The sequence below is a fragment of the Ilyonectria robusta genome, assembly GCF_021365365.1.
Source record: "Ilyonectria robusta strain PMI_751 chromosome Unknown BGZ61scaffold_7, whole genome shotgun sequence".
NCBI classification, from domain to species: domain Eukaryota; kingdom Fungi; phylum Ascomycota; class Sordariomycetes; order Hypocreales; family Nectriaceae; genus Ilyonectria; species Ilyonectria robusta.
Window position 1 is genome coordinate 1820031 of NW_025764441.1, and position 27678 is coordinate 1847708.

Here is a 27678-nt window from a genome sequence, read left to right on the forward strand (position 1 = left end):
AAAGGGGGCTACATCAGTATATGGAGAGTGCTCACTATACAATTCTTTCCCTCGATGCGTCCTATGTTACCGGCTTAGCCCGCTCGACTGTAGTCTGGTGAGCCTGTTATCGTCCAAGACATGTTGGATGTCTAGTTTTGTCCACGCTGATTCCATCCTCGCCGCCACGTTCGGCGCATCCCACGATTTCATTTCCTATAAATCCCTTCCCGTCCGCTCAAAAAACCCCGCAGGACTTGAGCTGTTACTCCCCGACATAGACTGTCATGCATTTGAAAAAGGGCAGAAAGTATGCGGAGACTAAGCTTATATATTCATTCTACACGGATATTTTCAAATGCCAAGCCACTCCGTGATGCCTCCCCTTGCATAAACCCATGGACATAGGCCCCGCCCACAAGCCTCCATTGCTCTTCGGTCCAGGCTGACGGACGAAAAAGAAGGGGCACCCTCGAGCCGGGCACAATCCACACAGAGTCACCCCTTTTCATCGACTGCGAGCCAACTCCTATGTAGCCCTTGTCTGTGCGGAATAATCGCAGAAGCAAGGCATGAGAGTATAAGCTATCGAACTTGCGAGCGTCTTCTATCTGCTCGTCATTTATGTGCATATCTTCCCCACTAACAGAATTTTTAAGCTGGCTCGAGCCTGGTGCAGTTGCACTCAGCTTAGGCAGGACGGCGTCATAGTCGTTGGATAGGACTGTTGATAAGTCGGACAGTTCTGTGAATGGCGCCAGATGGCGACGGATCCAACTGGAAAACTCTTTTTTCAAGTCGGGTACAGGAATTTTACCGTCCTTGTCCGTGTTCGTAATCAGGCTTCTCCAGAGGACTTCCTGACGGTTCTCCCCGGTATGGTAGACCTGCTGTGTCCGCTTGAGGATGTCCAGCCATTGAACGAATGGCATTCCTCTGCCCACCTCTTCCTTAGTCTCTCCTACTTGAACAACTGTGTCGAGTTTGGCTGCCCTCAACGTTAGAACATTTTGTTCGGAAATTTCTGGCATCACATAAGCCTCCGTGCCGGCGGCAGCAGAAAAGCGCTCGTAACCGGTGATTCCGAGACCGAAGGTCCCCTTGACGTTCCAATCTGGAACCCAACTAGGTAGGGAAGGGATGCTCTCGAAGTCCTCGCCCTCACGGTGTGCAAGCAGCAGGAGATCTGAGCTATGTTCCAGTATGTACCGTGCGATGCCGATGTATGCCTTGGACACATCCCTCTCCTAGTGTGGGTACAAGGGAGAATCCGCCTCGGCGTCCTCAAGCTCCAAGGCGATCTTGTGAATCCCGAGAAGCGCGTAGACCTTGTCGTGCTTCCTGAAGGAGTCCCAGTTGCGAAACCGGACGAGACTGTGCAGGAGGATGGGGCTGTCCTTTTTGAGATGTTTTTCCACGACGGCCAGTTTAGTCAGATCCTTTTTTTACGGCGGCCAGTTTAGCGGGATTCTTATATAACAGCGCCTGCAGTTCGAGGCCTGCAGCGTGGAATTCCCGTTGCGAGATGCTCGTGGCCAAATAGTGAGACATTTCTGTAATATCATCCCAATTAAACACAAAAGAACCGCATAGCACGGTGGTTGCCTGAGCAAGGACGAGCTCTTGTACAGCCCATACACGGGTGAACCAAGTTCTGTCAAATAATGATGCTAAAGCTGACAGCTGTGTACGCTGCTTGAGCTCGTCGATTATGCCTTGATCGTCAGTTCCACTAGGATTCGTCCTGCTAAAATATAGTAGTCAGCTTGTAGACATGGCGGGGAGATCCCTTCTCCCGTGGGCTAAGGCGGCCCGAAGGACAATAAGTGCCTGAAAATGTCACGGGAGAATGGGATTCAACAAAAAACAAGGAGTCAATAGGCCTACCGTGATGCGGCAAACTTCCTTATGAAGGCGCATGCTAGGTCAGTTTGTTTGTCCGCGATACCCAGCCAAATAATGACATTCTTCGCATTCTTGTAAATCTCAGCCTTCAAGTTCACTTGCTAGTTTTTCTCTTAGCTATCCTAGTCAACACAGATAACATCTATCCAGAATTCGAAGTCGTGGTTGTCGTGAGCAAGTTGCTGTAGACAGGCGAAGAGGTTCTGGGTTACTAGGAGCGACTCCCCATTGCAGTTGATACGACGTGCCGGGGTGGCGTTCATCCCTCTTACTGCGGCCTCGCGAGTCGGAGGTCCCCACGTGTAGGAGAGGGCGTGGTAATCAGGTTTGTCATCTAGGTTTACCACGCGAAGGCTGAGGAAGATCTCGGCTTCTTGTCCCTGAGCATGTGTGAGCTCTAAAATAGCGGAGAGCACCTGAGGGCATGCTAAGTCAAACATAGGGGCTACACACCGTTTGAGCATGCGGTGTGACCACAGCGTCGTCGAATTTGAGCATACGGATCGACCTAGGCAACTTCAGGGGCAGATCTTTGTAGAGACTTCGAGGTGTCGACATTGCGGATTCAGTTCAACGCTCAGCCAGATCCCGTAATATATATGCGGCAGGATAGGGAGTGCACGATCGGGCTCTTTCGTTGTGAGCTGGCACCCTCTGTCGAGAAAGAATTGAAGGGGAGGAATAATATGACTTGAGACGCAGTTCTGTTGGCATTCTCCTCGTGACACCAGCTAGAAAATGGAGATTGTCAGCTGTGGTAACGCTGGAAAGGTGCTGCATCCATATTGAACTGAATCGTAATTTTCTCACGTATTTGCTCTCAGTGTCAAGCCTCTCCAATTGTCATCCAATATTCTCGTTGGGACGCCCATCAGGCATTCATTAGGCGTTCATTAGGCACTCATTAGGCATCCATCGGGACCCATCGCCCATCCATCGCCGACTTGGAAACCAGAATGAGTTGCCGCAATATTGACTGATGCCTTATGCGGCCTTTTCTCGATTACTAGTGAGCCTTTCTGGACTTGAAATGTGCATTACCTTCCTGGTCCTGAAATTCCTGTGAGAACTGCCACAGCCCAATCGGCGGGACTGAGAAGACAGCGGTTAAGGCTCTGTAGAGTGACTTACTTGTCTCGGCATTACTATACCTCTATCTCAAGGTGGAACAGACGAGAGATGTCGTGTCAACTCCATTTTGAATACTCGACGTTGTCGGGGTACTTCACACATGACGAACAACTTGAGGGGCCACAATGTCAAGGAAGCGCAAGTCGGCAGAGAGGAGTGGGATGTGAGGAAAACACCCGCGTGGACAACAAGACCATCTGAGCTAACCCCGTATACAAGCGAAATGGGCCCAGCTAGAGGGCGATGATACGATGACCCGGGTCGATGCGAGATTAACAGAGAAAGGTAAGGGCCAGGCGCTCGAAATCAACGCCTCGTTGGAGAGCGATATCCAGGGGATGAAAATTCCAAGGCCGGGGAGATACTACACTAGTCCTCTCGCTCGCTGCCTGGAGACAACTCGGCTTGCCTTCTCAGGCCTCGGGTCATCTGGGAGTGAGCCCTTCAAGCCGATAATCAAGGAAGCCCTCCGTGAGAGGCTGGGAAAACACACATGTGATCGCCGCAGCACCCGCTCCTGGATAGAGAGCAATTATCCTGAGTTTGAGGTCGAGCCAGACTTGACTGAGCAAGACGAACTCTGGCAGCCAAACTACCGAGAAACAGCTGACGAGCACGTCGTACGAGTCAAGAAATTATTAGACGACATATTCAGCAGTGAGGAAAAGAGTGTCATCTCCTTCACCGCTCACTCCGGGGCTATCCGAGCTCTCTACGCTGCAAATAGGCACAGGGATGTGTGGGTGGCTGCAGGGGCGATGGTACCTCTTCTAGTGAGGGCAGAGCTGCAGGAGGTCGGAGCAAGTAAAGATATTTGACTTTGAAGACAATGTTACCCTACCATGGTATCTCTCGTGTCGTTCCCAGCCGACTCCAGAATGTTAGGACTCCCCAGTATGTACCCACGCGGTATTGACACTAGTTACAAGCGCTTTCGAGGCCACCCCAGGTTGGAAATAGCCAGGCTTAAGAAACGGGTTTCTGGATTAATAAGCTGATGATCAGTCCGAGGGCCTTAATTTGACCTCGGGGAAGGTGGTCAGGGTTCTTTGCCTAAATTGGGCGTTTTCACTCGATGTAACCATATTTCTGGTAGATGCCGGTCCATATAGGCTGCCCATCGAAGCGGCACATACTTTCTTTTATCAATACTCCACTGGTCCTTTTCATTCTCCCGGTTAAATCTTGAAGTTTACTTTAACAGGGGAAGCTTTCATAATTGCAGTATCTCGATCTGGTCGCAGTCGCAAGTTCACTACGTAATTGCCCGACGGTGTATAGGGTAGTCCGCGCCGAGCTCAAATGTTGACGGGACTTCAGCCATGGATCCCGCAAACATCAACAATGACACAAACAGAGTCTGCGCACTGGGAAAATGAAGAGCGAAACCCGCGGTTTCGAGCACAGAGGGTAATTTTTTCTCTTTGACGCTAGAACCACCACCACATTGATTTAGACGGCACGCATGATATCCAGCTTCGATGTCAGAATAGCCGACGCTGACGTTACCACGGGATGCTGAGAGGTAGGATGCCGATGTTACTTCGTATGGCGGAGAATAGACCCCGGACTCCTCGGTAATTACGGAGTAGCTTCTCCTGTGTTCCAAGAATCTAAGGGATTGGGGTAACACTAAGACATTTTAGGCGCTGGAGAAATCCGGCGCGATCCGACGCGGAGTCTTAACAGAGCCGGTGATATAGGCTTATCCATGCTTGGGCCAAGAAATTGACCGTTGAAAATCTTTCTCGAACTTTCAAGAAGGGGTTAAGGTTTGCGCGACGTAATGAGCGTATTACGTAGTATCCGTAATGTAATAGGGATTAGGGATTACGGATGGTATGGCGGGCTTGGTCTAATACGTGGGCAGGCCACTTCGTCCAAGCTCGAACTGTCGACACCTTTTCCAGCAACTGAGTGGCAAATACGAAGTCAGTAGTTTAATTCAGACGAGCTACAGTTAGCTTTAACTTGGTAGCTTTGAATGAACGACGGTGGGGAGAAATAAGGTGCTTATTATCTTGCTAACAGAGGGCTTCTCCCTGGATGCTGAGTTTTGGGGCATTGATAATCAAACCAGGTATTTCAGAACGAGCGTGGACAGTAAATATTCGCCCGTCTTGGATAAATATTGCAACGGCGGTTGAGACTACGGTTATTGTAAAGAATGACGAGACAGCCACAGCAATGACCCATAATTGAGAAGAAGTAACAACAAAATGGTGACGTATAATCCTCATGTAACTCATTTCGGGATATTGGGCCCTTCCATTTCGTGTCGCTAAAATGTAGACAGACGTGAGCTTAGACTAGACACTTCTCTTTTTGCTTTCCGGATTTATAGTCTCTTCCCCCACCCATATCTCAGTTCTCTTTTGAATACCTGGCTCCAAAGGGATATCACTATTGTCGCTCCTTGATGGAGATGGTGCTCGATTCGATCGAACAAAGGTTGTAGTGTTGTTCGTGTTGTCGAGGCGATATCCGCTGTTAATGTACGCTGCATTGGACCCAGTCGCGACGTAGGAGGATCCGTTTTGTGACTTTCCATCTCGGAAGAAAAACAGAAACATAGATCGTCCTAGAGCGAGATTCGCGCCCACGATTCCGAGGTATAGTTCGAGGTTGGACCAGATGGCGGTAATGGCATAGACCCCTGGGAGATCGATGGTTAGCTGTTTGTGACGACAGAAGGGTAGGATCTTCACTTACAACTCAAATCAGATGTGACGATACCCAGAGATGCTGCACGAGCGACGCCAAAGCCAGTAGCCCTAGTGACAAAGTTAGCGGCAGTCGACGATGTACGACGATGGACTTACACTAGACCCAGACTCATTAAGGCCCAGACCGACAACTTGGTTTTAAATGGAAGCCGGACATTCCAAATGACAAGAAGAGGGAGCAGCGAGCATAGGATATCAGTAACGATAGAGTACGCTGATGACGCCGGTGTTAGTGGATTTCTCTCCATGGCCTCAAGCGCCAACAAGACCGACTTACCGATAGTCAAGTAAATCCAGTAGATCCGGATTCGTGCATCCCAGCATTTCCCGACGCCTGTCCAGTATGCGTTCACGGGGTCGCACTCGGCGAGGAGAATGATAATGGCACCAAAGTTGGTGATGACCAAACCTGTCATGATACCCCACGAGGTGTATCTTGACCACCTCGCGTCCTTGATTCGCAGCAACAGGAGCAGGATAGATACTTTGAGGAGACATATGCTCGCGAAGAGAAGCATCTGGGCAACCCACCCAAGCATGTTGTTGTTGATATAATTCTCCTTGGGGATGTACCATCTATGCCTGCCATTGCCGAGCTTCACCTGCGCAACCTGGATCGCAAATCTCGCGATACCGAGCCCAGTGACCACAACCATGGTGTAGTCATCCCATCCCAGGGTGTGCATCGAGAACCGCACCCACATGCGCAGACTCGTGGTGATGATGACGAGTGCGATCAGCGTGGCCGACACTCCCAGCAGGACAGGACCAACATTGCTGTCCGGGGGTAGAGGATCTGGCGGCGTTACGGTGGCCATGGCGGGCTGTGATCGTCGAGGGAGCGTGCTGAACTGGCGACAAAGAGGTTGATCGTTTTCGTAGTGTAGCCAAGACAGATGAAGAGCGCTACCAAAGGCTGATATTCATGGACACGCCATACATACATTCAGTCCACAGATCGGAGAGACCGACTACAAGGTTGCATGCTGTTGAGAGCCCGGGGCCGTTGGACCCTAATCGGGCGTCTGCCGCAAGAGACTGCAGAATCGAGCAGGCTCGCTTACAAACTCCGCATGCAGTGTTCAACATCCCACCGGATAACAGCTCAACTCGTCTGCAAGATTGTATCACCTATCACACATCTAGCAGGTGTATGCAGGGGATCCCAGCTAGTGCACTCGGGTGGGAGAACCACGGCCGCGTTTGTGTAGCAACCCACAGTGTCAGAGTCGCAATATTCCAGGCTAATTTGGACCCCTGATTACGCAGGGCCAGAGCTTAAGGCCTGACAGTTCGTCTGACGCGCCATTTCTCCGCTGATAGCCAGGGATCTTGTCCCGTCCCAGATTAGTGACGAGATAGCAGGACGCCATAGTGATCTGCCGGGCCTATTCTCACCGGAAAAGGGCTGACTAGCCTGGTGGCTGAAGGCTTCCCGTCCTTAAGCACTTTGCCATAATTCTAACCGCGGCAAGCATATTTTAGCACGCACAATAACAAAGGAGTATTCCCGGGGCCGTCGAGGCGAGCGGGAAGGTTTACAGGGGTTTAACTGACCCATCTCACATCATGTCATGGGGGGTAGGATTGGCCAGGGACATACCCTTGTCTATTGGATAAACGGATCGAACTCCCACTAGCCAAGACTCTTGTCAAAGTCTAATCTCAGAAGAAACGCAGCCGGCAGTTCCGCGGCCGGTAAGGGTCCTGGAGTTGGAGCGTGAAGCCGCTTTCTCCGCTGTTCGTGATGCTGCGCCTACTGTACCCGGCGAGACAGTAAATTGCTCACCGCTGCAACTTCCAACTCGAGTTAGCTGCATATGCAAATGCATGGAGTAAATAGTAGGGTAAGCACCATGGAAAAGAAGAAAAGAAAGCTTTGATCCCTGTTCCCTCATGTCTCCCACGTAGTACTGGCCGGGGCCGCTCCCCTCGATGCGCATATGCAGAGTAATGCGTACGTAGTACGTACCCTTTGCAAATTACGGTTGTCCGGGGAATGTTCCCTCGACGGCGAGTCTATTGGATGCTAAGATGGCAATATTGCCTGGAAACCTAGATCCACCGCCTCGTTCTTGGCAGCAAGCACGTCGGACTCCATACAAATGAAGCTGCATCCCACCGAACCCTCGATGCATCCATCGTCAGTGTGCAAGTGCGACGCCCACCTCACAAGTACTAACCCGGAGTGGGCTTTAAGTTTTCGTATCACGCTCGGTAATCCTCTGTCGCAGTGGAAATGATGCTTGCAAGGTTGTATTCGGGGCTTGCTTGTGCCGCAGTTGCACTTGCAGCCCCATCGTATACCCCGTCCTACGATTTTGTGAGTGGAAATCTATCCCGCCCCGTGTTCGGTGCTTGAAACTAGGAGTGCAGAAAGCCACACGTCTGAGTTGTCTCGGCTAACGCTCCTGATCTGTAGATTGTCGTCGGCGGTGGCACAGCAGGCGTCGCCGTTGCTGCTCGTCTCAGCGAGGGCCTCCCCTACGCCTCGATTCTCCTCATCGAGGCTGGGCCTGCCGCCTGGGATGAGAACAAGATCAACGTCCCGGGCATGAAGGGGTCAACCCTCGGAACCACGTACGACTGGAACTTCACCACTGTCCCGCAAGCTGGCGCCAATGACCGATCCTTCCCCGTCAACCGCGGCAAGGTCTTGGGGGGAAGCTCCGCCATGAACCTCATGACCTACGATCGTGCTGCCGCCGCCGAGTATGATAGCTGGGAGGAGCTGGGCAACCCGGGTTGGAACTGGAAGACCATGATCAAGGCCATGAAGAAGTCCGAGACCTTTACCGGCAAGAACACTGCTACATACGGTTCCGCGGGCGTGGGTGACAAGGGTCCCGTCCAGGCAGTCATCAACCGTGTCATTCCAGACCAGCAGAAGACTTGGATTCCTACCATGAACAAGCTTGGTATCAAGACCAACCTCGAGTCTCTGGGTGGCAATCCTCTCGGTGTCATGTACCAGCCAAGCAGCATTGATCCCGAGACTTACACCCGCTCCTACAGTGCCAACGCCTACTCAACCATTTACGGCCACAACTTGCAGATCCTCACCGATACCATCGTGGACAAGGTCACCTTGGTCAAGAAGGGCAAGCAGCAAGTTGCCACTGGAGTTGTCCTCCAAGATGGGACGCAAATCAATGCACGCCGCGAGGTCATTATTTCGGCCGGCTCGGTCCAGAGCCCTGGCCTACTCGAGAGGTCAGGCGTTGGCAAGAAATCCGTCCTCTCCGCTGTCGGTGTCAAGCAGATAATCGACCTCCCTGGTGTCGGCGAGAATCTCCAAGATCACCTCCGCATCATGAGCTCCTACCAGCTCAAGCCAGAATTCACCTCGTTCGATATCCTCCGCAGCAACCCTCTCGTCGCTGCCCAGCAACTTGCGCTCTGGGTCCTCGGCAAACTCTCCCTGTACGACTACACGGGCAGTGCGTACACCTTTACCACTTGGAAGCAGGCCATTGGCAGCGACAAGAATCTTCTGGCTCTGGCCAAGAAGGCAGTCGGTAAGGATGCCAGCAAGGTGGATAAGAAGAAGCTAGAGTTCATGAAAGACTCATCGATTCCCCAGTTGGAAGTCATCTTTTCAGATGGGTACACTGGAGTCAAGGGTTATCCGGCAAGCACATCAACACTCTTTGGCAAGGGCTTTTTCACTCTCATTGCCGTCGTCATGCACCCTTTGAGCCGAGGAAGCATCCACATCAACTCAGTCGATCCCGCAGCAAAGCCCGTCATCGATCCCAACTACTTCGGCAATGAACACGACCTGGAGGCTGTTGTCCAGGCCGTCAAGTACTCCCGAAAGATTGCCACGACCGAGCCGATGCGGTCAGTATGGGAAAACGAATACGAGCCTGGCATGGACGAGGTCCAAACCGATGACCAGCGAAGGGAGTACGCCAAGAAGACCGCTCTCAGCATCTTCCATCCCAGTGGCACCTGCTCTATGCTTCCCAAGGCTGACGGAGGTGTTGTCGATCCCAAGCTGAAGGTCTATGGTACCAGCAACCTCCGAGTTGTAGATGCCAGTATTATGCCTCTCCTTATTTCCGCGCATATCCAGACAGCTGTCTATGGCATTGCCGAGATTGCCGCTGAATTGATCATTCGCGATCTCAAGTACTAGGATTCAACCATTGCGTTTCTCTTCCAGGGGCTGGTATAGGGTAATCGGGGTGACCCGAGGTTGTAATCTGGTAATAAACTTCAAGATAGACATTCAATTCTGAATTTGAGACGCTGTGGTATCAGCAGATGCCCGTCATTCTGGAACCCAAATATAACAAAACGTTTGGCAAGAAACCTCAAGCTAATGTAATTCCTGCGCACTTCGGTGAAGATCATAAACAGACGATTTACTACCGGAGAACACTCCCCGGATGCATGATCTGATTTTGATGGTAAACCAGTGCCGTTCCGTTACATGCCGCGGTTATTTGCGCATTTTCTGTCAATCCCTGTAGCGCAATAAGGAGAGTTCGAAAGTATTCGAATATCTGAGTAACGACCGTTACCGAATGGAATGGTAGCCTTCTGCGCTGATTGACTGAGCACATCGCACCACAACGGATGTGACTGTCAATTGAGGAACTCCGGATACGTCGGGAGCTTAAAGACTACGAGTTACATCGCCTGCATTGCGCTTAAACTGCCGGGAGTACGGGTGCCTTCTCACCATGCTGCTTCTGGAACAATCCCGCAGTGGCTGATTCTTGTCTTACTCCCTACGCGCGCATGGTTGAGGCCTTACTGACACTGGATGTCGCAATGCCGCTACGGCAAATGGGAAAGCACTCCTCTTGCCGGTAGTGCAATTGTATTCCATATCTCCGCCTTACAATGGATGGATGTGACGACTAACTCCTTGTGAATCATTGAGGTCTGGGCATTTGATGATCCACTGAGGCTGACAAGGCAGACACGAATGGTACAGGAAATCGGCCGCATGTGGTATTCGCAGCAGGCAGAATCTTTAAGTGACACTAAACAACCATGATCAATACAAGATAAGAGATAAGGTGAGCCACTTAATACGAGGGCCATGACGTCGGGTGATGCATCTTGATGCTAATTGGGTAATGAAGCCAAGGATCGCAACACCAGGCACCAACATTCAGACAATTTACGACACTTCACATGCGTGTTGTGTTGAATCCAGTAACAACCGACATTAAGAGAGGGTATCTAGAAGAACAACACAAGATTTTGATTTGATGAAGTTATTGCTGCCTGTTGGAGATGCGGGCCATATACTGCATGATTAATTGTCCGCAGATTGCTAATCTTTCATCAGACTTGACACATACCGCAGTAGCCAGGAAAAAAGACCCAAAAAATACAAGAGCATCACAAACTCAGTGAGTCTCTCTTCCTAGCAGCATTTGATTCTCATTAAAACGTCGAAAAGGCTCTTGGGACCACTCGACATCGCCATGGCTGTCACGTTGAACATCGTCGACCACCCAGCCCAGCCCTGGAGGTATCTCGAAGTCACAACTCCCGAGGCCCTCCTTGAAGCGATCAGCCCTAGAAACTGTCACGATCGCCACCTCATCCAAAGCTCAATTCCCGGGCTCGATTTCGAAGCAAGCTGCACAACGCCGTCGAGGAACGGCTTCGTCTGGGCTGCCTACCACGCGTACAGCGGCCATCACCATCTGACAATCCGCCCTGAGGACATCTGGTTCTCAATTGTCACACAGCTAAGCTTCTACATCAACGCCAATGCCGAGAAGCTGCGTTCTTTCTTTGTCGAGCACGAGGGACAAAGGAAGCTCGAGGTCAAATCGGGCGGGTCTCTGCACACTGCCGACTTTGGATTCCTTGCTGAATGTATGGCGCACTTGATCGCCCAGAACGTCAAGGATGCCGAATTGCGGGCTTGTGTCATGCCTTCGTTCTCAACAACTACCGACACGGATCGCGTCGTCGCCTCGGTGCTCTTCATGGGCGCGGTGCAAAAGTACTTTACGTACCAGATGACCTTGGAGTGCGGTATCCCATCTGTGACGCTGCTTGGAGAGGTCGCCGATTATGAGGATATTCTGGCACGCTTGGACAAACTGGAGCAATTGGGCGATGAATCAACCTACTTTGCCAAGATGCTGAGGCCTATCCTGCGCCACATGATTCTTTCATTCAGGGAGCCTACCAACCCAGAGGTCATCAGTTTTTGGAACAGAATTGCCACCAGGGACGAGAGAATGAGCGGCCAAGACTACCTGTCTGGATGGATCACTGCGTTTTGCTACTGGAGCGCTGAAGGACAAGCTCAGTACCCGTACACCGAAGAGGACTCGGTTGAAAAGGAAGATGACTCGGTCAACGAGTTCCTCCAGGACAGTAAATTTGGCCACTATCTCGAAGGTTGTGTCCTTGATGGTGTTGTTTATGCCAAAGTTGACACTGAGGATGTGCCTAGCGGCTTCGCTACGGTGCCTGTCACGGTTGACGACAACGGCACGATGCATGAGTGCAACATGCTCGCGGGGTTCTTCGGCATACAAGGTCTTCCTCAAGATGTACCGGGCGAGGCTTTAGGCCAAAAGTCCACTGAGCACAGCCAAACAGCTCTGACACGGATCAGGCCTCTGACAGGATGGATAATGTACGAGAATAAACCTAGCTCTTCAAACGCGTTACCGAGTCAGACGTGGCGTTCTCTTTATTCTACCCTAGCCTTTTGGAGAAAACATAATAATAATATTTGAAGTTGTTAAATATTGAGTATTACTATCCACACACCTCCTTATTGCGGATTATGAGTTCCCGAGTTCTCCATCCACTTTCTCACAACCTCTGGATCACTTTTTCCATTGTACGGTTCCAACCCGAACATGGGTTGAAAGGCCCTGCCATCCACCAAGTCCGGGTCAGCCCCCTTCTCCAATAACCACTCCGCATACTCCCGGTCCTGCGCCGCACAAGCATACGCAAATGGCGTCATGTCTTCACGTCTCGGGGGCCGATGAATAATGTCAAAGAACTCGACATTCTTGACGTCGTTGACACCAGTCACATCCGCCGAGAGCAAGTATTCAGCCATGGCGCGCCTTTGAGAAAATGGTTTGCCTGGAGAGAACCCGTCATGTCGGGATCCCATCCATTGCACGAGGCTATGTAGGGGGTGTGCGTATGAGGGCTGCGCACCGTGAGCCAAGAGTAGGGCGACTAGCTCGGGATCCCCTTGGCCTACGGCGGCGTTGAGGACTCTTCCGCAGCGTCGATCCAAGGGTCTGCGGTCGTAGATGCCGACGTTCAATCGACTGAGATTGGGGTCCGCCCCATGCGACAGTAGGGTAGTGAGGAGGGGTTTGTTGCTAAGACTCTCGAGGAGTGGGACTTTGTCAATGTTGTTAACCGCGTAAAGCCCATTCCAAAGTTGGTTCGGATGCCAGCCAAAGTCAAGTAAGACCTTTACCAGGGGCAGAGGGTCTTCTCTATCCCTGTCGAAGATGGTCACATTCTTGGGCTTGTTGCCATAGACCGTGGGGGCGTGGCTCCAAGATCGGAGAAAGACGTTGTCGTGTAGGACGGCGCCTTGTTCCAGAAGATAGCGCGCAACGACGGGCTGGTTTCCGAAGGATGCTTGCTCCAAGCCATATTGGAGCACGGCTTGACTTGGGTTGCCCTCTTGAACAAAAGAATCGACTCGATCCATCAAGCCCTGCTCGCATGCGTCGTAGAATCGCAACTCCGACTGGTCAGGGCTGATCAGCTTGGCAGTCACGACATACTCAGGTCTTGGCAGGCGTGGAGGCAGTGCCGGCAGATCATCACCATCTAGTGCTAGGTTTTGTTGGACCAGGACCGGTGCCACTGCAGGACGGATCTTGCTCTCGATGCGGCGCCGATTGGCATTCAGGCGTTCCATCCAGTCGATGTGTTGACGGATGTCGTCAAAGCACTCTGAAGGATCCATGGCTGGATCGCAGGGGACAGGAATGGATATCACACTGTAGGGCAAAGATACGCCTTGTGAATTGTGTTCAAGTATCCGCTTGATGCTGTTCAGGTTGACGTCTTGGATTAAAGTTATAACAGTCACATGGATGGCCTCAAGTCCAGCTGGCGGAGCATCAGAAAGAAAGGCACAAAACACTCAAGAGCGGGGATTCGCTGGTCTTCGCCGAAAATTACTAATAAGTCTGTGGGGTGAGTTACGTTACAGCCACCCCGGTCCAAATATTCTCTGCCGTCGTATAGCTGCTGTGGATGTTCGTCGGGTACTTCGTATTATTTCGGGGGAGCAAAAGAAGTTGGTAACACAATATCAGGCTGCCTGTAATTCCAATTTACCGACTCTGTGTCTACGAGTAATTGAGTATGTCTTTTAATGACACTAGTAAGTCACTGGTATTATTGCTGGTGGCGAAGGGAATCTCAGAGCGTATATGCCGTCCCTTCAGTCTTTACTACCGGCGACCAATTGCTGCTATCTCTAGTCTGTCGGCTCTAGGGTCGACAAATTGAGCGAGGATCCATTATGGCCGGTGAATTGAACTCTGTAGAAACGAATATCAGGTCCGGACACATCTCAATGCTTCCCACCAACCACGTTGCCGTTCTGGCCAGTCTTGTTCCTGACTTGATCGAAGAAGAGATCATCAAATAAATCATTGGAGAACCTGTCCTTCAGATCCTGCAAGGTCCATTTCACCTTCATACCCTGACCAATCTCAGCGAGGATCCGCAGGAATTCCTGCCTCTCATCCTTGTAGTCCTCCTCCTTCAGCTTCTGGATCCATGGCTTGCCGTTGACAGTGTAACCAACCCACTCCTTCGCCCAATGCGGTCGAGTCTTGAGCAACTTGCCGGTATTGGGATCCTTCAGCGCCATCCACTTATCGAGGACCGACTGCGCAAACGTCGGCCACAGATTCGCCGCGTTGTGCAGCGTGAGCACCTCGATGCTGCACGTACCCAAGGCGTTGCCGCGCTGAGGAGCCATGACGACGTTGCTGCCGCCCATGATGCGCATCTCCAGAGGCATACGCATCGGGCACTTCTTTCTGTTCTCGTAGCAGAGGAGGATGGCGTCCCACCAGGCCTGCTGCACCGGGGCAAAGTCGATGGTGCCGGCAGGGCCGCCCTTCTTGGCCACGAGGGGCATCTCCACCTCGACGTCGCGGACCCTCACGTTCTGAATGGCGCGCTGGAAGTGCAGAGCGTCCGGGAGCCATGTTTTGACCGACTTTTCTGGGAGAGCGGCCATGGCGGCGCGTGAGATGAGGGTCACAGCAGCCTCGGACATCTGGGTGACCTGGATGAGGTCGTTGAGAATCTTGGCGTTCTGAAGGACGTTCATGGTGACAGTTTGGATGAAGGAAAGGAAGATGTGTGTATTGTCAGGAAAAGCCTGCACGCCTTTGGAGTCTGTGGTGTTGTCCCAAGTGTTGACCCAGGAGAAGTCAGAGTAAGGGAACCAGAACCACTCAGCGTAGTAGTCGTTGGTAGCTCGCCGCTCGAACTCGGCCTGGCAGTCGTGTTGCTCTTTGGGAGACAAGTTCTTCCAATCCTTGAACAATGCAGGAGGGATATCTTTTTCGGCCAAGCCCGGCGGCGGGGGTACGGCCCGAATGACGGGCATCTTCTTGGGAGCGAGCTGTGCATAGGTCATGGGAGGGAACTCCATGGTGATGTGGGTGACGACACCCATTAAGCCAAAGCAGCCGCTTGCGGCACGGAGATGATCTGGATTGTCGACGTATTGGATCTCGCCGTTGGCATCGACATACTCGATCTTGCGGACGAGGTCGCTCAGAGTCATGTTACGACGACCTGCGCCGTGGCAGATGGGAGCGTTGCTTCCACCCAGCGTAATCTCCACCATGATGACGTTCAGTGGGATAGTGACTGTCTTGTTGCTGATACACCAGCGGCGTAGTCTCTCGTTTGTTGCCGCACAGCCAATCCGAACGAGCTTGTTCTCAGGGACTCGAGGCTTTCCTGGCGCAGGCTCGATGACCTCAAGCTCGGTGGGTTTAGATAGAGAAAAAGGCAGGGCGGCCGTGTTTGGGAGTCGCGTCACCAACGCGATGCCCAGCATCGAGATCATGATCTGTCCCTGTCTTCCAAAGATGGGCGACCATGAGTGACCTAGGCATCATGGTAAGCTACACGGAATCTTGATGCACCTTGACTGGTTAATTGACTCACGGTATCCAGAGCATCGAACACTCATTTTCTTCTCCTTTGCCAACTTGACGATCTTCTGGATCGAACTGACCGTTGTAGGGACATAGGTGATGCTCGGTGTATTGTTGATGGTAAGACCCCAATTGTTGAAGGGCGCATTGTAATATACCTGAGCGTAGGCTTGTCAGTTAAGGTGGCGGAATGTCCCTGTCTTTCTTACCAGAGCCCCCTTGTCATCTTCTTTGTCGAAGAAGAGGTTGTGTATATCCTCGAAAATTCCCTTGAGGAATCCGCCATGAGCTGGGGCGCTTTTCTGGGCAGTGGTCGTCGTGCTCATCAGGCTCATCGCAGCCGCACCTGATGGTCCGTCGCCCTTCAAAAGATCAATCGAGCCGGTTGAGGATACATGGACGGCAGCCTCGGCTTGTTCTAGCTTGCAGAGCTCGTCGCGACATCCGGGACTGGGTTCAAGGACAAAGTCCCGGCCGAGCTCCTCGGGGGTCTTCTCCTGCTCGACGAAGGCGTTGACCTTGTCTCGCTCCGTCTGTGTGAGGTCTCCCAAGACCTGGGAGTAAGTTTCGTCGGTGGTGGAGCGCTTGAAAACCTCGAGAAGACGACGATGGAAGTCGTCCTTGGCAACATTGTCAGACGTGTAGTCATCGAGGAGCTCCTTCAAACCAGGCACGCTCTCATCACGGAATTCGGGGTTCTCATCGAGTTTATCGCTGATCAAACCCAGCCGGTCGTTGACCGAATTATCCCATGATTGGGGTTGAGATGAAAGTGCAGTGGCCATGGTTGAATATGGGGCAAAGGGCAAGTGTGAAGGGTGGGCCTCGTGTTGAAGCCGATTTTGAAGATGGGTTGAATGAATCCTTAGGAGCAAGTCAACTCGAGCACAGGAGACAGATTCTACTCTTATATAGGTTAGGATATACGCAGGCGGCAGTGGTCCGGGGAAAGACCACAATCTATGGCCACACGGAGACTTTTCGCGGATGCACGCCGGAATGCTAATCCAAGGATGACGATCTAGAACTCAGCTCAAACCCTAATGAATGATCAGCAGCGAAACATGGCTGAATCTTGCAAATCTTGCTGGCTTTGCTTTGACTTGTCTCACTTAAATACCCCACCTACATTGAAACTCTGTGCTCACCACGCATGGGCAGGCCAGTCGATTGAGCTCAGACTTGAGAGCGTCGTCTGCCACTCAATCGTTCCAAGACCGAGACTCAAGGACTATAGAGCTAAGAGGGCTTAGCTTGACACAATCCTTTCGAGCAAGATTGCCTTGAGTAGCGGTGAAAGTGATCGTCACATTCCTGCATGCCTTGGGGAGGACGCAGCAATACTATCAGCCAGCCACCAAATGCAGCAAGGAGTCAAAATCACAAAGACACTCCAATGAAGAGCCTTTGGCTAAGGGCCCTTGAGCGGGGTTCGCCTAATTGACGATTGAACCGCCCAGCAACAGCAGTCCGGTGCGCGCCACAACTAGAGTAGCCACTCGGATCGCGCCGTAGGTATGAATATGGTGGGACCGGTCGACGTTTGTCTCACCTGTTCTGTTGAGACTAGACTGCGTAGCAACTCATGATTGAGTTGTGGGCTGTGCAAATTGTTCTAGACCGGTTGAGTGTCTCGGACTGGTTGGGTTTTCCTATTCTTGGCTCAGTGACTGCCTGTGAGTTTTCGGTTTTAGATAGCTCGCGAGTATTGTGGTGAGGCTTTATGTATGCGAGGTTTCGGGAATGGCTGGTTGATGCGTGCCATAGTCACATTCCACATTTCAGCGTCGCTAGTTTCACCGTTTTTAGTTAGGCATATTGAAGTCCCCAACTGCCTCACCCAATAGAGTTCGAATTATTGGATATATGGGCCGCCTGGTCTGCGCCAACCAATATCAACGTACGGCATAGTCTGCAGAAGATAGGAAGAGAATTGTGTGGTTGCGAGTTTCCATAGGTTAGAAGGTGTCGATGGAGTCCATGGACGCATCTTTCTCGCTCTTGAGGCTACTAGTGTCGCTACTTCGGCCAACCGTGTAGCTGTTATCCCCTCGGGGGTCGCACTAGTAATCAGATCTCTATGACTGGATCGGATGTTGGGCTGTATACTATTATACAGACAAGTCTGTTGGGATATTCTGCGTGTCGTCCTAAGAAGATGGCGGGACTGGGTAATTTATGCTACTTACTACGCTGGACTATCGATAACTTATGGAATTAAGCATATCATAAAGATACGATGCTGAGATGCGACTGGATGCTTGACTAGTAGCGCTTGAGAAATGACGAGAGTGGTAAACCTGCCACAATATGCAACACAAATCGAGTGTCAATAATACACATATGGAATCCAACAAAATGATTTAAACTCGCTATGGGCCTTAGGAATCAGAACTAGTCTCAGGCTTCCTCCCCCAAATGAAATAGACTGGAAGGTAAAGGTGAATGGACGGATCCTTCAGATCTTTCTTCACCTGGGCCATCAACACGTGAACCTCTTCTATGTTCCAACCCAATCCATGCGCGAAAATGCCAGGTGTGTAGGAGTCCACGACCTGGAGCTCCTGAACAGACTGGTATTTCCCAATCTCCTTGAGCTTTGGGTCTTTGGGCCACATGCCGATTGGCAGCTATCATTGCGGTATTAGTACTGACTTTCAAGAAATCGAAGGTTGCTTCGTGGGGCGGTATACCTTGTGGATTTCCTGGTGAACATCGACGAACCCTGCGTCAATCAACTTGTCCTTCCACCCAGCAGTGCAATCCACCGGCTTGCCAAACTTCTCAGCGCCCTTGCGCAGATTTTCCATCCAGGATACGGCATTTGTGGCCTTCTCGATGGTACCGTCATCACACAGGAATTCGGCATTCACAGCCTGCAGCTCAATATACCCGCCAGGAGCCAAGTGGCGAAATGCCTGTCGAAACAGCTTATCTGAGTCGCCGACACATCCCTCAAGTTCCCGAATGTGAATAAAGTCGAATGGTGTGCGATATACCCAGTCTTCTTCGTAATCATCGACTTCGAAGAAACAATTAGGCGGAGTCCTACAATAGTTCTTAGTACGACCCAGCAGAGTGCAGAGGAACATGCATACCAGTTGGGCTGGATAGGGCTCAGGTCGGTCCCAAACACTTGTGCGGACGGATGATCACTAATGTCCGGGGTTAATAAATGACGTTGGAATCAATCACCGCTAGGACTGGTAACTCACTCGGCAAAAGTCATGGCCCAAATGCCGGTTCCGGTACCAAGGTCGAGCACGCGCTGAATGTTTTTACCAATAGGCGCGAGTTGAAGTTGTCCGTCAAGCATAAGAGTATATATATGATGGACTAAATCCATTCGATCTTGTTCCTCTTCGTCGTTTGGCTATTGGTGACTTCATTAGCCCTTTCTTGACTGTTATCGCGGGAACCGTCCAGCACATACCACCGGGTAGGCACCTTCGCGAAATGCATGATAGCGGCGCCCGTTCTGCGTCATTGTCAGCTCAGTACTGGTGATTCGAGCCTGATCACACTAACCTCGTATCTGGATAAAGCATTAACTTCTATACTATTACAAACATTTTCATCATAAGCTCATTATTCACTTGTAGTTAAGTATACTGGAGTTTAGAGACGAAAAACGGCTGCCAGACGCTTCCCTAGAAAGAAAGTCAGAGAGGATAGGTCTGAAGCGTGTTTTGGGACTCACGATTCCTCGTAGGCAGAGTCGTATTGCTCCTGCTCATCCTTGAAGACAACTGTGGTAAGAAGACGGCGAGGTATTTGTTTCGAAATCTAGAAGGATTCACGTACGTCTGCCTGCAACTGGGCTTCAGGCACCAGCGGTGGAGGCGAGCCGGAGCCCGACTTTGGAGGCGAGCCGACGGATTTCGGAGGCGATCCGACGGGCGATTTTGGAGACGTTCCTTCAGCCATTTCTGCGCGGATTTGAGTATCCAATGCAGGGAGCAAAAAGAAACGAAAGCTACGTCAAAGCGCGCTGTAAAAGTCGTGCTTTTTATCATTATTGCCTTACCCCGCCCGGGCCGCGACGCTTCCAACCCTGGCTGTATTTCGCGTAGCTCGGCTCGTGAAGTGTGTACGTAGTATGTAACAAGAACCTCGGACTACAGTGGGGATCAAGCGTGTTTCAGTGGCTAAGGGTTCGCTAGGGTCTAATTTGGCACTGTAACCGAGATATCTAGACCCTATGGAGTGGGATGATGGCGATAAAATTCGACAAATATGGCCTGACGCAGATTTGGTCAAGTCACTTGTTGTCACGCTACTTGGGCGGAACCTTGGCCTTGTACTGTGCGACCAATTGGAATGCAGACGGCCTTTACGCAAGCGGGTACCGCTAAAGTCACAACCTTGTATGATAAGTTCACTCCTAAATTCGCTCAGATACTGCCGGTACTTGAGGGGGACGGGACGGGAATATTGGAGTCACCGCTCTTTGGTGGATAGAGGCGTTTTCAGCCTTGGCATGCTGTGGATAGGATTCATCTGGAAGCTCATTTCGAATGCAATCAAGACCATCTAGTCTATGATAGACCAGTCATGTCTCAATCCCAACACGGCGGGCCGAGCCATAGCTTCGATCCCGACTGCAAGGGGGCGGGAGAGTGCCATCCGATCCAGGTGAACTCAAATAGCATCCATGACGGAATGTAAAGGCGGCTTTAAATCACTGCCAAGGGCATTCGGCGTAGGATGCAGAATGGTTGGCTGCGAGTGATGGAGGCGCAGGCTACAGCACGGTGTGAGCATCGATCCTATTCTCGGCTTGGCATCGTTCCACCACATTATATCTGACACTGCTGCGGGGTATGGCCGTACTACGTAGGAGATGCCTTTGACGTGATAATTCCACTTCCTTTGACCTAGGTGACATCTCCGTTCTCGCCCCACCCGCTCAAGAGTCGGAGCTCCATCACTCCTCGAGGCAATCATGAGTCTTTTGCACCGTGATGTAGAGTCGGACAGCGATGGGTTTAACACTGGAGAGTTTGACGATAATACCGTTTTAATACGGCGCGCCGACGTCAGCGATTTCAATCCAGGTAACATCCTGCCAGAGCCAGCGGCCGTGCTGGGCGACATCACGAGTTGGCTCAAACCGACAGAATACGACGACGATGGCAGCGAGTATCAAAAACACATCTCCTTTCGCCTCCCGGGCACTGGCGATTGGGTCTACTCCACCGATGAATACCGGCAATGGCATGACGGGCCAGACCCCGGCATATTCTGGGTTCGAGGTTGGTGATGCCTCCAGACCTGTCAGCAGCTGCTTCTACTGACAATATGTGTTCCCAGGCACCCCAGGATCTGGAAAATCAGTTCTCGCCGCTTCCCTGATCAAGAAACTCTCCCAAGAGGAGTGCCCGGTGCTTTACTTCTTCTTCCGGCATACTATTGCCGCCAACAACAACCCCAGTGCAGCCGTTCGCGACTGGCTAGCTCAAGTCTTGAAGTTCAGCCCACCACTGCAGGTGGAGCTCAAGAAATGCGTCCGAGAAGGCCAGGGCGAAGAAGTCAGCGTCGAGAAGCTATCCATTGCCGAATTGTTTCATCTACTCCGTACGGCATTGTCGCATCTGCCCAAGGCCTACATCCTCGTCGATGCCCTTGATGAGATGGACCAGGATGCCCTGGAGTCTTTTCTGCAGCATTTTTATGAACTAGTCAAGTGGCATCCTCTTGAGTTGAAGCTCTTCATGACCAGCCGTCCGGTGGCAGTCGTCGAGAAGATCGTCAGGAGCGTCAAAGTACTCGATGTTCGGCTGCATAAGCAACGTGTTGAGCCCGACATTGTGGCCTATGTCCAGCACCGACTTGCCGACTCGTCAATCCCAGCCGATAGCCTCTCTCGCATCGCAAAGACCATCATGGACCGTTGTGATGGCCTGTTTTTATATGCGAGGCTGGCCATAGACCATGTGTTGGAACGGCCTGACCAGGACCTGGACAATAGCCTTCGAGCTATCCCTGCCGGGCTATCGATCGTGTATTCGAATATCCTTGAAGAACAGTCCGACAGAACCGACATTCCAGTCGGGCTGCAACAGTTCGTCTTAGAGCTTGTCACGCATGCGACTCGACCGCTGCGCCTACTGGAAATCTCCGACCTCGCCAACGTCACTCGCGATATGGGAAACCTGGGCACAACCAAAAATCTCATCCGCTCCGTTTGCGGGCCTCTCCTTGAAATTCTCCCGGATGAGACTGTCCATGTTGTCCATCACTCTTTGACTGAATTTTTGAATGGGACGACCAGAAATACAGGCCAGAGCACCTACCCCGTCTTTGAGCCTGGACCGACGCATAACCGCCTGGCACTCCTGTGTATCTCGTATCTTCGAGCAGGATGCCTGGATAGTTACAATATCCAGCCGAATGACTTCTTCCATCGCGGACTTCAAAATCGATTCGACCAAGTGCTTCCCCCTTTCACGCGGTACGCAGCATTGAACTGGCATGTCCACTTTCGAAAGGCCATACGAGCTGGCCATGACCAGTCTGAGGTCAACAAACAGGCCCATGCCATGCTCGTGAACGAGAACCTGGAGAAGTTGGGAATCCTAGCTGGGGCTAGCGAGACATGTGGCTTTACACCCCTTGGCCTCGCAACATTTTTCAAACTGACAAGCCTTGCCAGAGAGGTTCTGGACCACGAAAAGGCCAACTCCGAGGCCAACCAAAGCATCAAAGAACCACCCTTTCGACATGCCGCTGCAACCGGGGATGTGGAGCTCGTCAAGCTCCTCCTTGAGTATGGCGCAGATCCAAGGGCGTATGACGAAAGTGGCGAAAGTACTTTGCATTTTGCTGTTCGTTACAATCAACATCAGGTCGTCAAGGCTTTGCTCGATGCCAGTGTCGATCCTTTGATCCCTAGAGGAGAGGACAAACGACTGATGGAGAATGTAATTGGGGAAGGACTGACCGACTCACCCACGGGCTCACCCGTCGATTATGCCGTCCGTGAAGGGGACCTTCAAATGGTCTCAATCTTTACCCCCCACCTCAAAACTGCCGAAGTGGCAAACTGGGCTCTCGAGCGAGCCGTCATAAACCAGAGGCGGGAGATCTTAGGGCACCTATTAGAACACCCTATGGTTCATGTCAACTCCAAGCTCCGCTTTTGCACGCCTCTTTACACAGCGTGCGCATACCGTGATGCGGACTCCATTAATCTTCTTCTCAAGGCCGGTGCGGATCCGAACATCGTGCACAACATAGATTCTTGGACTGAAAGGAGTGATGACGAAATTGCAAAAACAGGCTACAATGTTTTACATGCGTTGGCTGGTTTCGGTGAGCCAATGCCATTGAATCCTATCAAGCGTAGCAATGATACGGAGACAAGACGATGCTTCAGGTTGGTGCTCGATGCTGGAGCTAAGCTCGACTTGGTCGACATCAAGGGCTGCACTCCCTTGCACATTGCTAGTGACGCCATAGCCGTCGAATGTTTACTTGACGCAGGTATCGACCCCAACGTTACTAACCGGGCTGGAGAGACTCTGTTGCACACAACCAGAAGTGAGGACATCCTGCGGATTCTGGCACCGAGGGTAGACATCAACGCCAAGTCACAGCTTTCTGGTGCTACCCCTCTCTTGGGTACACTGAAGGAGCGATACATTAATAGTGACTTCAAGATCAAAAAGGCCTCTCTACTATTGGAACTTGGTGCCAACGCTGCTGCTGTCGATGACGAAGGCAACGGAACGCTCCATCATATAGCGGCCACAAATCGACTTGGGCAACCCGGCCTCCTTCTTCTCCAGCAACTGCATGCAAACGGAGCCGATGCCAGTCTCAGGAATAATGAAGGGAAGACGCCTCTACACTGGTGTGTGCCCGGAACCGGGTCAGGGAAATACGGAATGCGCGAAGGCACGATGGTGCTGGACGAGCTGATAGCCTGTGGGGCAGACCTTGAGATAAAGGACAACGAGGGCCAAACAGCCCTATTCCAGATGATGAGCAGCAATGATGGATACGGTGCAGAGGGAAAAATCAAGCTTTGTGAGCAGATGGTGGCGGGCGGTGCGCGGATCGACACTATGGACCTCGAGGGTAGGAATCTCCTGCATTGTGCGATGGAGTCTTCGTGGTCTGGTGCCAGTCTTGTCCGTTTCTTGGTCTCTCAAGGCATTGATCCGCATCAGACTGACAGCAGGGGCAACACGCTCTGGCATCTAGCGGCTCCGAGGTTTGCAAAGGCACCGCCGGACTCCGCCATGATCTCAGAACTACGCGGTTTGGGAGTCAACCCTGTGAGGAAGAATCACGACGGCCAGACTCCTCTTCACATTGTCGCTAGGTTTCATCCCTCTGCGTTCCGCTCGAGCAACAGCTTTTCCTCCAATGGCAGGCCAACAAATGCGGATGATGCTTGCTTTTTCGACACCTTCGTTAGCTTGTACAAGAACGTTGACTGCGTCGACAACGACGGCGTCACACCTCTGCATGTGGCATCGACCTTCTCGGAGTATTTGACGCGCAGGCTGCTGGAAGAAGGTGCCGACCCACGGAAGAAGACATTGGAGGGACTGACGCCACTGCACTTGGCTGCTAGGTCGAGGCAGACAAACACACTTGGCATCTTGCTGGCCTGGCTCAAGGCCGAGGTGGACGAAGCGACAGCTCTAGAGCTACTCAACGCGTGTGACCGTATGAATAGGTCGGCTCTTTACTACGGCTGTGCCTCCGGCCGCGTCGAGACGGCGCAGATGCTCTTAGATGCCGGTGTTGTTGTTGATACAGATTCATACGTCGGGTCTCCTTGGGATGGCTGTATCGCGCTTCAGGACGAAGAGGCTGCGAAGTGGCGGCGGAGTTCTGCTGGGATTGATCACTTAGACTCTGAGCCCGATGGTGCTGGAGTCTTCATCCCTGACACGATGCGAACGAAACTTGACTTGGAGGGGACGGGCTTCCACAGGCGGTTTCCCTTCACTCATGAGCGTCTCGACGAGATCATAGACCTTCTTGTCACTAATGGATCCGCCAGCGGAGCTCGCTACATTGATCAGGCTATATCATCGGCAGTAGAGAAGCAGTTCGATCACGCTACGGAATGCCTGTTGCGCGCACGCGAACGTTTGGGCAGCAAGGAAGGGTACAAGCTCGACGACGAAACGTCTGCCCGCCTCTCGCAGAGGAACGACGCTCCATTGCCCTCAGATCTTCCGTACGGCGAGTCCCTAGTGATTGTACTCATGGGTCGTCGGCAATATTCCCTTGCTACCAGAGAGATTCTTCAACATGTTGAGTCCATGTTGGGCGAGGACAAACTCCACAAGGACTATTCGATGCATCACGGCACCATACTGCACTGTCTCGTCGCGGGCGGCTTCGCAAGTATTCTTGACCAAGTGGCTCGTCCTGAAGCTATTCAGGCGATAAGAGCTCGAGAGGATAGCGGCCCGATTCCGCTACTTGTAGAGGCGTGCCAGCGAGAGTGGTGGAACATGGATGTTGTTCGCCTGCTGGTCGAGACGAAAGGCGCTGACCCAAGTGCCACTGCGCTCGCCCTGCGTAAATCCGGATATGGATATGGCCTCAAAGCCAGAGGTCCGACTGCACTACACATACTTATCCGAGGCGGACGCTGGTGGCAGACGAACGAGGCGCTCCCCTATCTACTCAGGAAGGGAGCGGACGTGGAAGGGCGTGACGAACGTGGCATCACACCGCTGGGCGCCGCACTGGAAGCAATCAATGGTCCACACTTCAATAGAAAGACTGTCGAGATGCTCTTGCAATTCGGTGCCGATCCGAATGCTGTCGATAACCGAGGCCAGACTTGCCTATCCCGTGTTGGAGGCAACATGGACATCTATCAGCTGCTCATTCGCCACGGGGCAACCATCTCCCCTTCTACCATGGTGAGCGCCATCAACCGTCAAGATGTTACGCTTCTCGAGGCTCTACTCGCTAGTGGTGTGGACCCTAACTTGCGCAAACCCGGCAAGGAAGTTCCGGCATGGGTGTCGCCAGATGGACGAACCCTCAGGCCTCATCGTTCAGATCCCGGAGAGCCTCTAGAACAGTACCCTATTGAGTTGCTCACCGCGAAGGAAGGCGACGACAAGAGAGACAAACGGGTGTCCGAAAAGATGCTCAAGCTTCTCCTGGACCATGGAGCGAATCCGTCGGCACGATATGAAACGACGACAGTGATGCATCGACTTATTCACCAGGGCCCGATGATTAGAGCTTATCTCGATGGCAAGAGCCAGCTCCTCAAGATTTTGCTGCAGAATCCGAACTTGGATATGGAAGCACGCGAAGATGACTCTGGGATGACTCTCCTCTTGTCCGCATGCTCCAGAGGAAGGATTTTTGTCCCCCCGACGCAATCAGAGAAGCCGACGTTAATTCAGCTGCTTCTCGAGGCGGGAGCCAACGTCCGAGCGAGGGACAACAAGGGCAGAACTGCCTTGCACATTCTCCTTGCAGCCGATTCATATCTCCGCACACATAAGAATCCAGATGTCAGCCGTATCATCGCAGCAGCTCCAGAGCTAGTCCATGTTGCGGACAATGAGGGTAGAACGCCGTTGCACGCCGCCTTCCACCAAAATATAGACACCAGGCATGTGTACGAGTTGATCGAGGCCGGGGCAAACGTTCAAGCCTCGGTGAAGTCGACGGGCGACACGTTATTGCATTTGCTATTCCAACAAACGTGGGTCATAGGCTTAGATGGAGAGGTGAAGGTGGGCAGAAAGATCTACTACGACCCAGAGCCAGTCTGTGATGCGGCTGTCATCAAACATGAAAAGCAGGATAATCTTTTCCGTGGTCTCCTCGCTATGGACGTAGACGTGAATGCCCAGAACAACCAAGGAGAGACGCCGATATTCACTTTCCTCCGGGACGCCGAGGTGTTCGCCAGGGTGACGGACAATAACGAGATCCGCCGGGATTCTGCGCAACCTATAGCACACGACAGATTTAGAAAGGAACTGTACAGAAAGCAGGCGGCGGTTGAGCGGGAATACCTCATCTGGCAGCTCTTCGACGACGTAGGTTTGGACTGGACAGTAACGAACTGCAAAGGAGAGACGCTGCTGCATGTCGTCGCGGCGTCAAAGATGGACCCGAACACGCGAGTGAAGCGCTTTGAGTTTCTGGTTGGAAAGGGTCTTGATCCTATGCAAGAGAATAGAGACCACCATACGCCGCTGGATGTTGCGGCGGCTCTGGAGTGTGATGACATTCTGGCACTCTTTAGAACTTGAGTATACTAATATCTATATCTGGCTTCTAAATTAACTTTCGCTAGCGGTATCACTGTCTATCAGTGATTCATATCTGGCCTCAGAATTTACGGAGAAGACACCTAGTGACGGCTGGACTTTGGCCAGGTGAATTGCATACTATTGGAGGTGATGGCCGATACTCTTTCTTCAGGGGCCAATGCTTGCTATGCCGGATGTCTCCTTGTGCTACACTGACTGCAAATGGTCAACGCAAAGTTTAACTGAGACATGATCCGTTCAGTCACTAGAGAGGCTGGACCCGCGTAGCGTTAAGAGAAACTTCGTAATTTGAGAGGTTTGCATGATAATATGGCTCGATTTTGCATGGATTCAACGAGTTTGGATCACCACACGTATCGGTTTCTGACTCGTGGAGTCTCCACGCTTGCATCTCTGTTATGGGATTAAATTAATCCACGAAGAGACACCCCATGATCGTGCGATGTCTGAAATGCGACTATGCGCCATGGAAACAACAACTATATCCCCTTTCGCCAT

General features: G+C 51.9%; 9 protein-coding genes across 9 annotated transcripts; 4 read left to right on the top strand and 5 right to left on the bottom strand.

Moving 5' to 3' along the window:
* Window positions 1–314: 314 nt before the first annotated feature.
* On the bottom strand, window positions 315–2442 carry BGZ61DRAFT_476781 (uncharacterized protein; the record flags this gene model as incomplete). Its single annotated transcript, XM_046248833.1, has 5 exons — window positions 315–1226; window positions 1429–1723; window positions 1867–1985; window positions 2157–2300; window positions 2338–2442. The coding sequence occupies 5 exons, from the start codon at window positions 2440–2442 to the stop codon at window positions 315–317; spliced, it is 1575 nt and encodes a 524-aa protein (XP_046106395.1).
* A 613-nt stretch (window positions 2443–3055) lies between these two features.
* On the top strand, window positions 3056–3833 carry BGZ61DRAFT_418172 (histidine phosphatase superfamily; the record flags this gene model as incomplete). Its single annotated transcript, XM_046243428.1, has 2 exons — window positions 3056–3178; window positions 3235–3833. Exons 1-2 carry the CDS (start codon window positions 3064–3066, stop codon window positions 3831–3833), a joined length of 714 nt encoding a protein of 237 aa, XP_046106396.1. The 5' UTR covers window positions 3056–3063.
* Window positions 3834–5013: 1180 nt separating this feature from the next.
* On the bottom strand, window positions 5014–6761 carry BGZ61DRAFT_449429 (uncharacterized protein). Its single transcript, XM_046245615.1, has 4 exons — window positions 6019–6761; window positions 5838–5955; window positions 5728–5789; window positions 5014–5671 (listed from the first exon to the last, which is right to left on the bottom strand). Exons 1-4 carry the CDS (start codon window positions 6557–6559, stop codon window positions 5325–5327), a joined length of 1068 nt encoding a protein of 355 aa, XP_046106397.1. The 5' UTR covers window positions 6560–6761; the 3' UTR covers window positions 5014–5324.
* Window positions 6762–7888: 1127 nt separating this feature from the next.
* Window positions 7889–10155, top strand: BGZ61DRAFT_418178 (uncharacterized protein). The gene is made up of 2 exons (XM_046243429.1): window positions 7889–8064; window positions 8164–10155. The coding sequence occupies exons 1-2, from the start codon at window positions 7981–7983 to the stop codon at window positions 9880–9882; spliced, it is 1803 nt and encodes a 600-aa protein (XP_046106398.1). The 5' UTR covers window positions 7889–7980; the 3' UTR covers window positions 9883–10155.
* Window positions 10156–10919: 764 nt separating this feature from the next.
* Window positions 10920–12466, top strand: BGZ61DRAFT_574797 (uncharacterized protein; the record flags this gene model as incomplete). The annotated part of the gene is made up of 3 exons (XM_046256169.1): window positions 10920–11113; window positions 11164–12036; window positions 12100–12466. The coding sequence occupies exons 1-3, from the start codon at window positions 10995–10997 to the stop codon at window positions 12464–12466; spliced, it is 1359 nt and encodes a 452-aa protein (XP_046106399.1). The 5' UTR covers window positions 10920–10994.
* Window positions 12402–13823, bottom strand: BGZ61DRAFT_449436 (uncharacterized protein). The gene has a single exon (XM_046245616.1). The coding sequence runs from the start codon at window positions 13675–13677 to the stop codon at window positions 12505–12507; it is 1173 nt and encodes a 390-aa protein (XP_046106400.1). The 5' UTR covers window positions 13678–13823; the 3' UTR covers window positions 12402–12504.
* A 310-nt stretch (window positions 13824–14133) lies between these two features.
* Window positions 14134–16780, bottom strand: BGZ61DRAFT_388289 (uncharacterized protein). Its single transcript, XM_046242780.1, has 3 exons — window positions 16114–16780; window positions 15915–16062; window positions 14134–15854 (listed from the first exon to the last, which is right to left on the bottom strand). Exons 1-3 carry the CDS (start codon window positions 16687–16689, stop codon window positions 14293–14295), a joined length of 2286 nt encoding a protein of 761 aa, XP_046106401.1. The 5' UTR covers window positions 16690–16780; the 3' UTR covers window positions 14134–14292.
* A 1283-nt stretch (window positions 16781–18063) lies between these two features.
* On the bottom strand, window positions 18064–19871 carry BGZ61DRAFT_449439 (UMTA methyltransferase family protein). The gene is made up of 9 exons (XM_046245617.1): window positions 19709–19871; window positions 19605–19642; window positions 19501–19554; window positions 19433–19439; window positions 19338–19382; window positions 19120–19277; window positions 19003–19059; window positions 18598–18952; window positions 18064–18534 (listed from the first exon to the last, which is right to left on the bottom strand). Exons 1-9 carry the CDS (start codon window positions 19829–19831, stop codon window positions 18286–18288), a joined length of 1086 nt encoding a protein of 361 aa, XP_046106402.1. The 5' UTR covers window positions 19832–19871; the 3' UTR covers window positions 18064–18285.
* Window positions 19872–20849: 978 nt separating this feature from the next.
* On the top strand, window positions 20850–27207 carry BGZ61DRAFT_418193 (ankyrin repeat-containing domain protein; the record flags this gene model as incomplete). Its single annotated transcript, XM_046243430.1, has 2 exons — window positions 20850–21159; window positions 21218–27207. The coding sequence occupies 2 exons, from the start codon at window positions 20850–20852 to the stop codon at window positions 27157–27159; spliced, it is 6252 nt and encodes a 2083-aa protein (XP_046106403.1). The 3' UTR covers window positions 27160–27207.
* Window positions 27208–27678: the final 471 nt, after the last annotated feature.

Coding starts and splice junctions, on each gene's coding strand:
- BGZ61DRAFT_449429 (XM_046245615.1), bottom strand. CDS start 6,559: ATGGCCACCGTAACGCCGCCAGATCCTCTACCCCCGGACAGCAATGTT. Junction 5,790..5,837: donor TTAATGAGTCTGGGTCTAGT/GTAAGTCCATCG, acceptor CTTTGTCACTAG/GGCTACTGGCTTTGGCGTCG. Junction 5,672..5,727: donor CGTCACATCTGATTTGAGTT/GTAAGTGAAGAT, acceptor TCGATCTCCCAG/GGGTCTATGCCATTACCGCC.
- BGZ61DRAFT_418178 (XM_046243429.1), top strand. CDS start 7,981: ATGATGCTTGCAAGGTTGTATTCGGGGCTTGCTTGTGCCGCAGTTGCA. Junction 8,065..8,163: donor ATACCCCGTCCTACGATTTT/GTGAGTGGAAAT, acceptor CCTGATCTGTAG/ATTGTCGTCGGCGGTGGCAC.
- BGZ61DRAFT_449436 (XM_046245616.1), bottom strand. CDS start 13,677: ATGGATCCTTCAGAGTGCTTTGACGACATCCGTCAACACATCGACTGG.
- BGZ61DRAFT_388289 (XM_046242780.1), bottom strand. CDS start 16,689: ATGGCCACTGCACTTTCATCTCAACCCCAATCATGGGATAATTCGGTC. Junction 16,063..16,113: donor AAGATGACAAGGGGGCTCTG/GTAAGAAAGACA, acceptor GCCTACGCTCAG/GTATATTACAATGCGCCCTT. Junction 15,855..15,914: donor TGTTCGATGCTCTGGATACC/GTGAGTCAATTA, acceptor CATGATGCCTAG/GTCACTCATGGTCGCCCATC.
- BGZ61DRAFT_449439 (XM_046245617.1), bottom strand. CDS start 19,831: ATGGCTGAAGGAACGTCTCCAAAATCGCCCGTCGGATCGCCTCCGAAA. Junction 19,555..19,604: donor GACTCTGCCTACGAGGAATC/GTGAGTCCCAAA, acceptor CTTTCTTTCTAG/GGAAGCGTCTGGCAGCCGTT. Junction 18,953..19,002: donor AGCCCTATCCAGCCCAACTG/GTATGCATGTTC, acceptor GAACTATTGTAG/GACTCCGCCTAATTGTTTCT.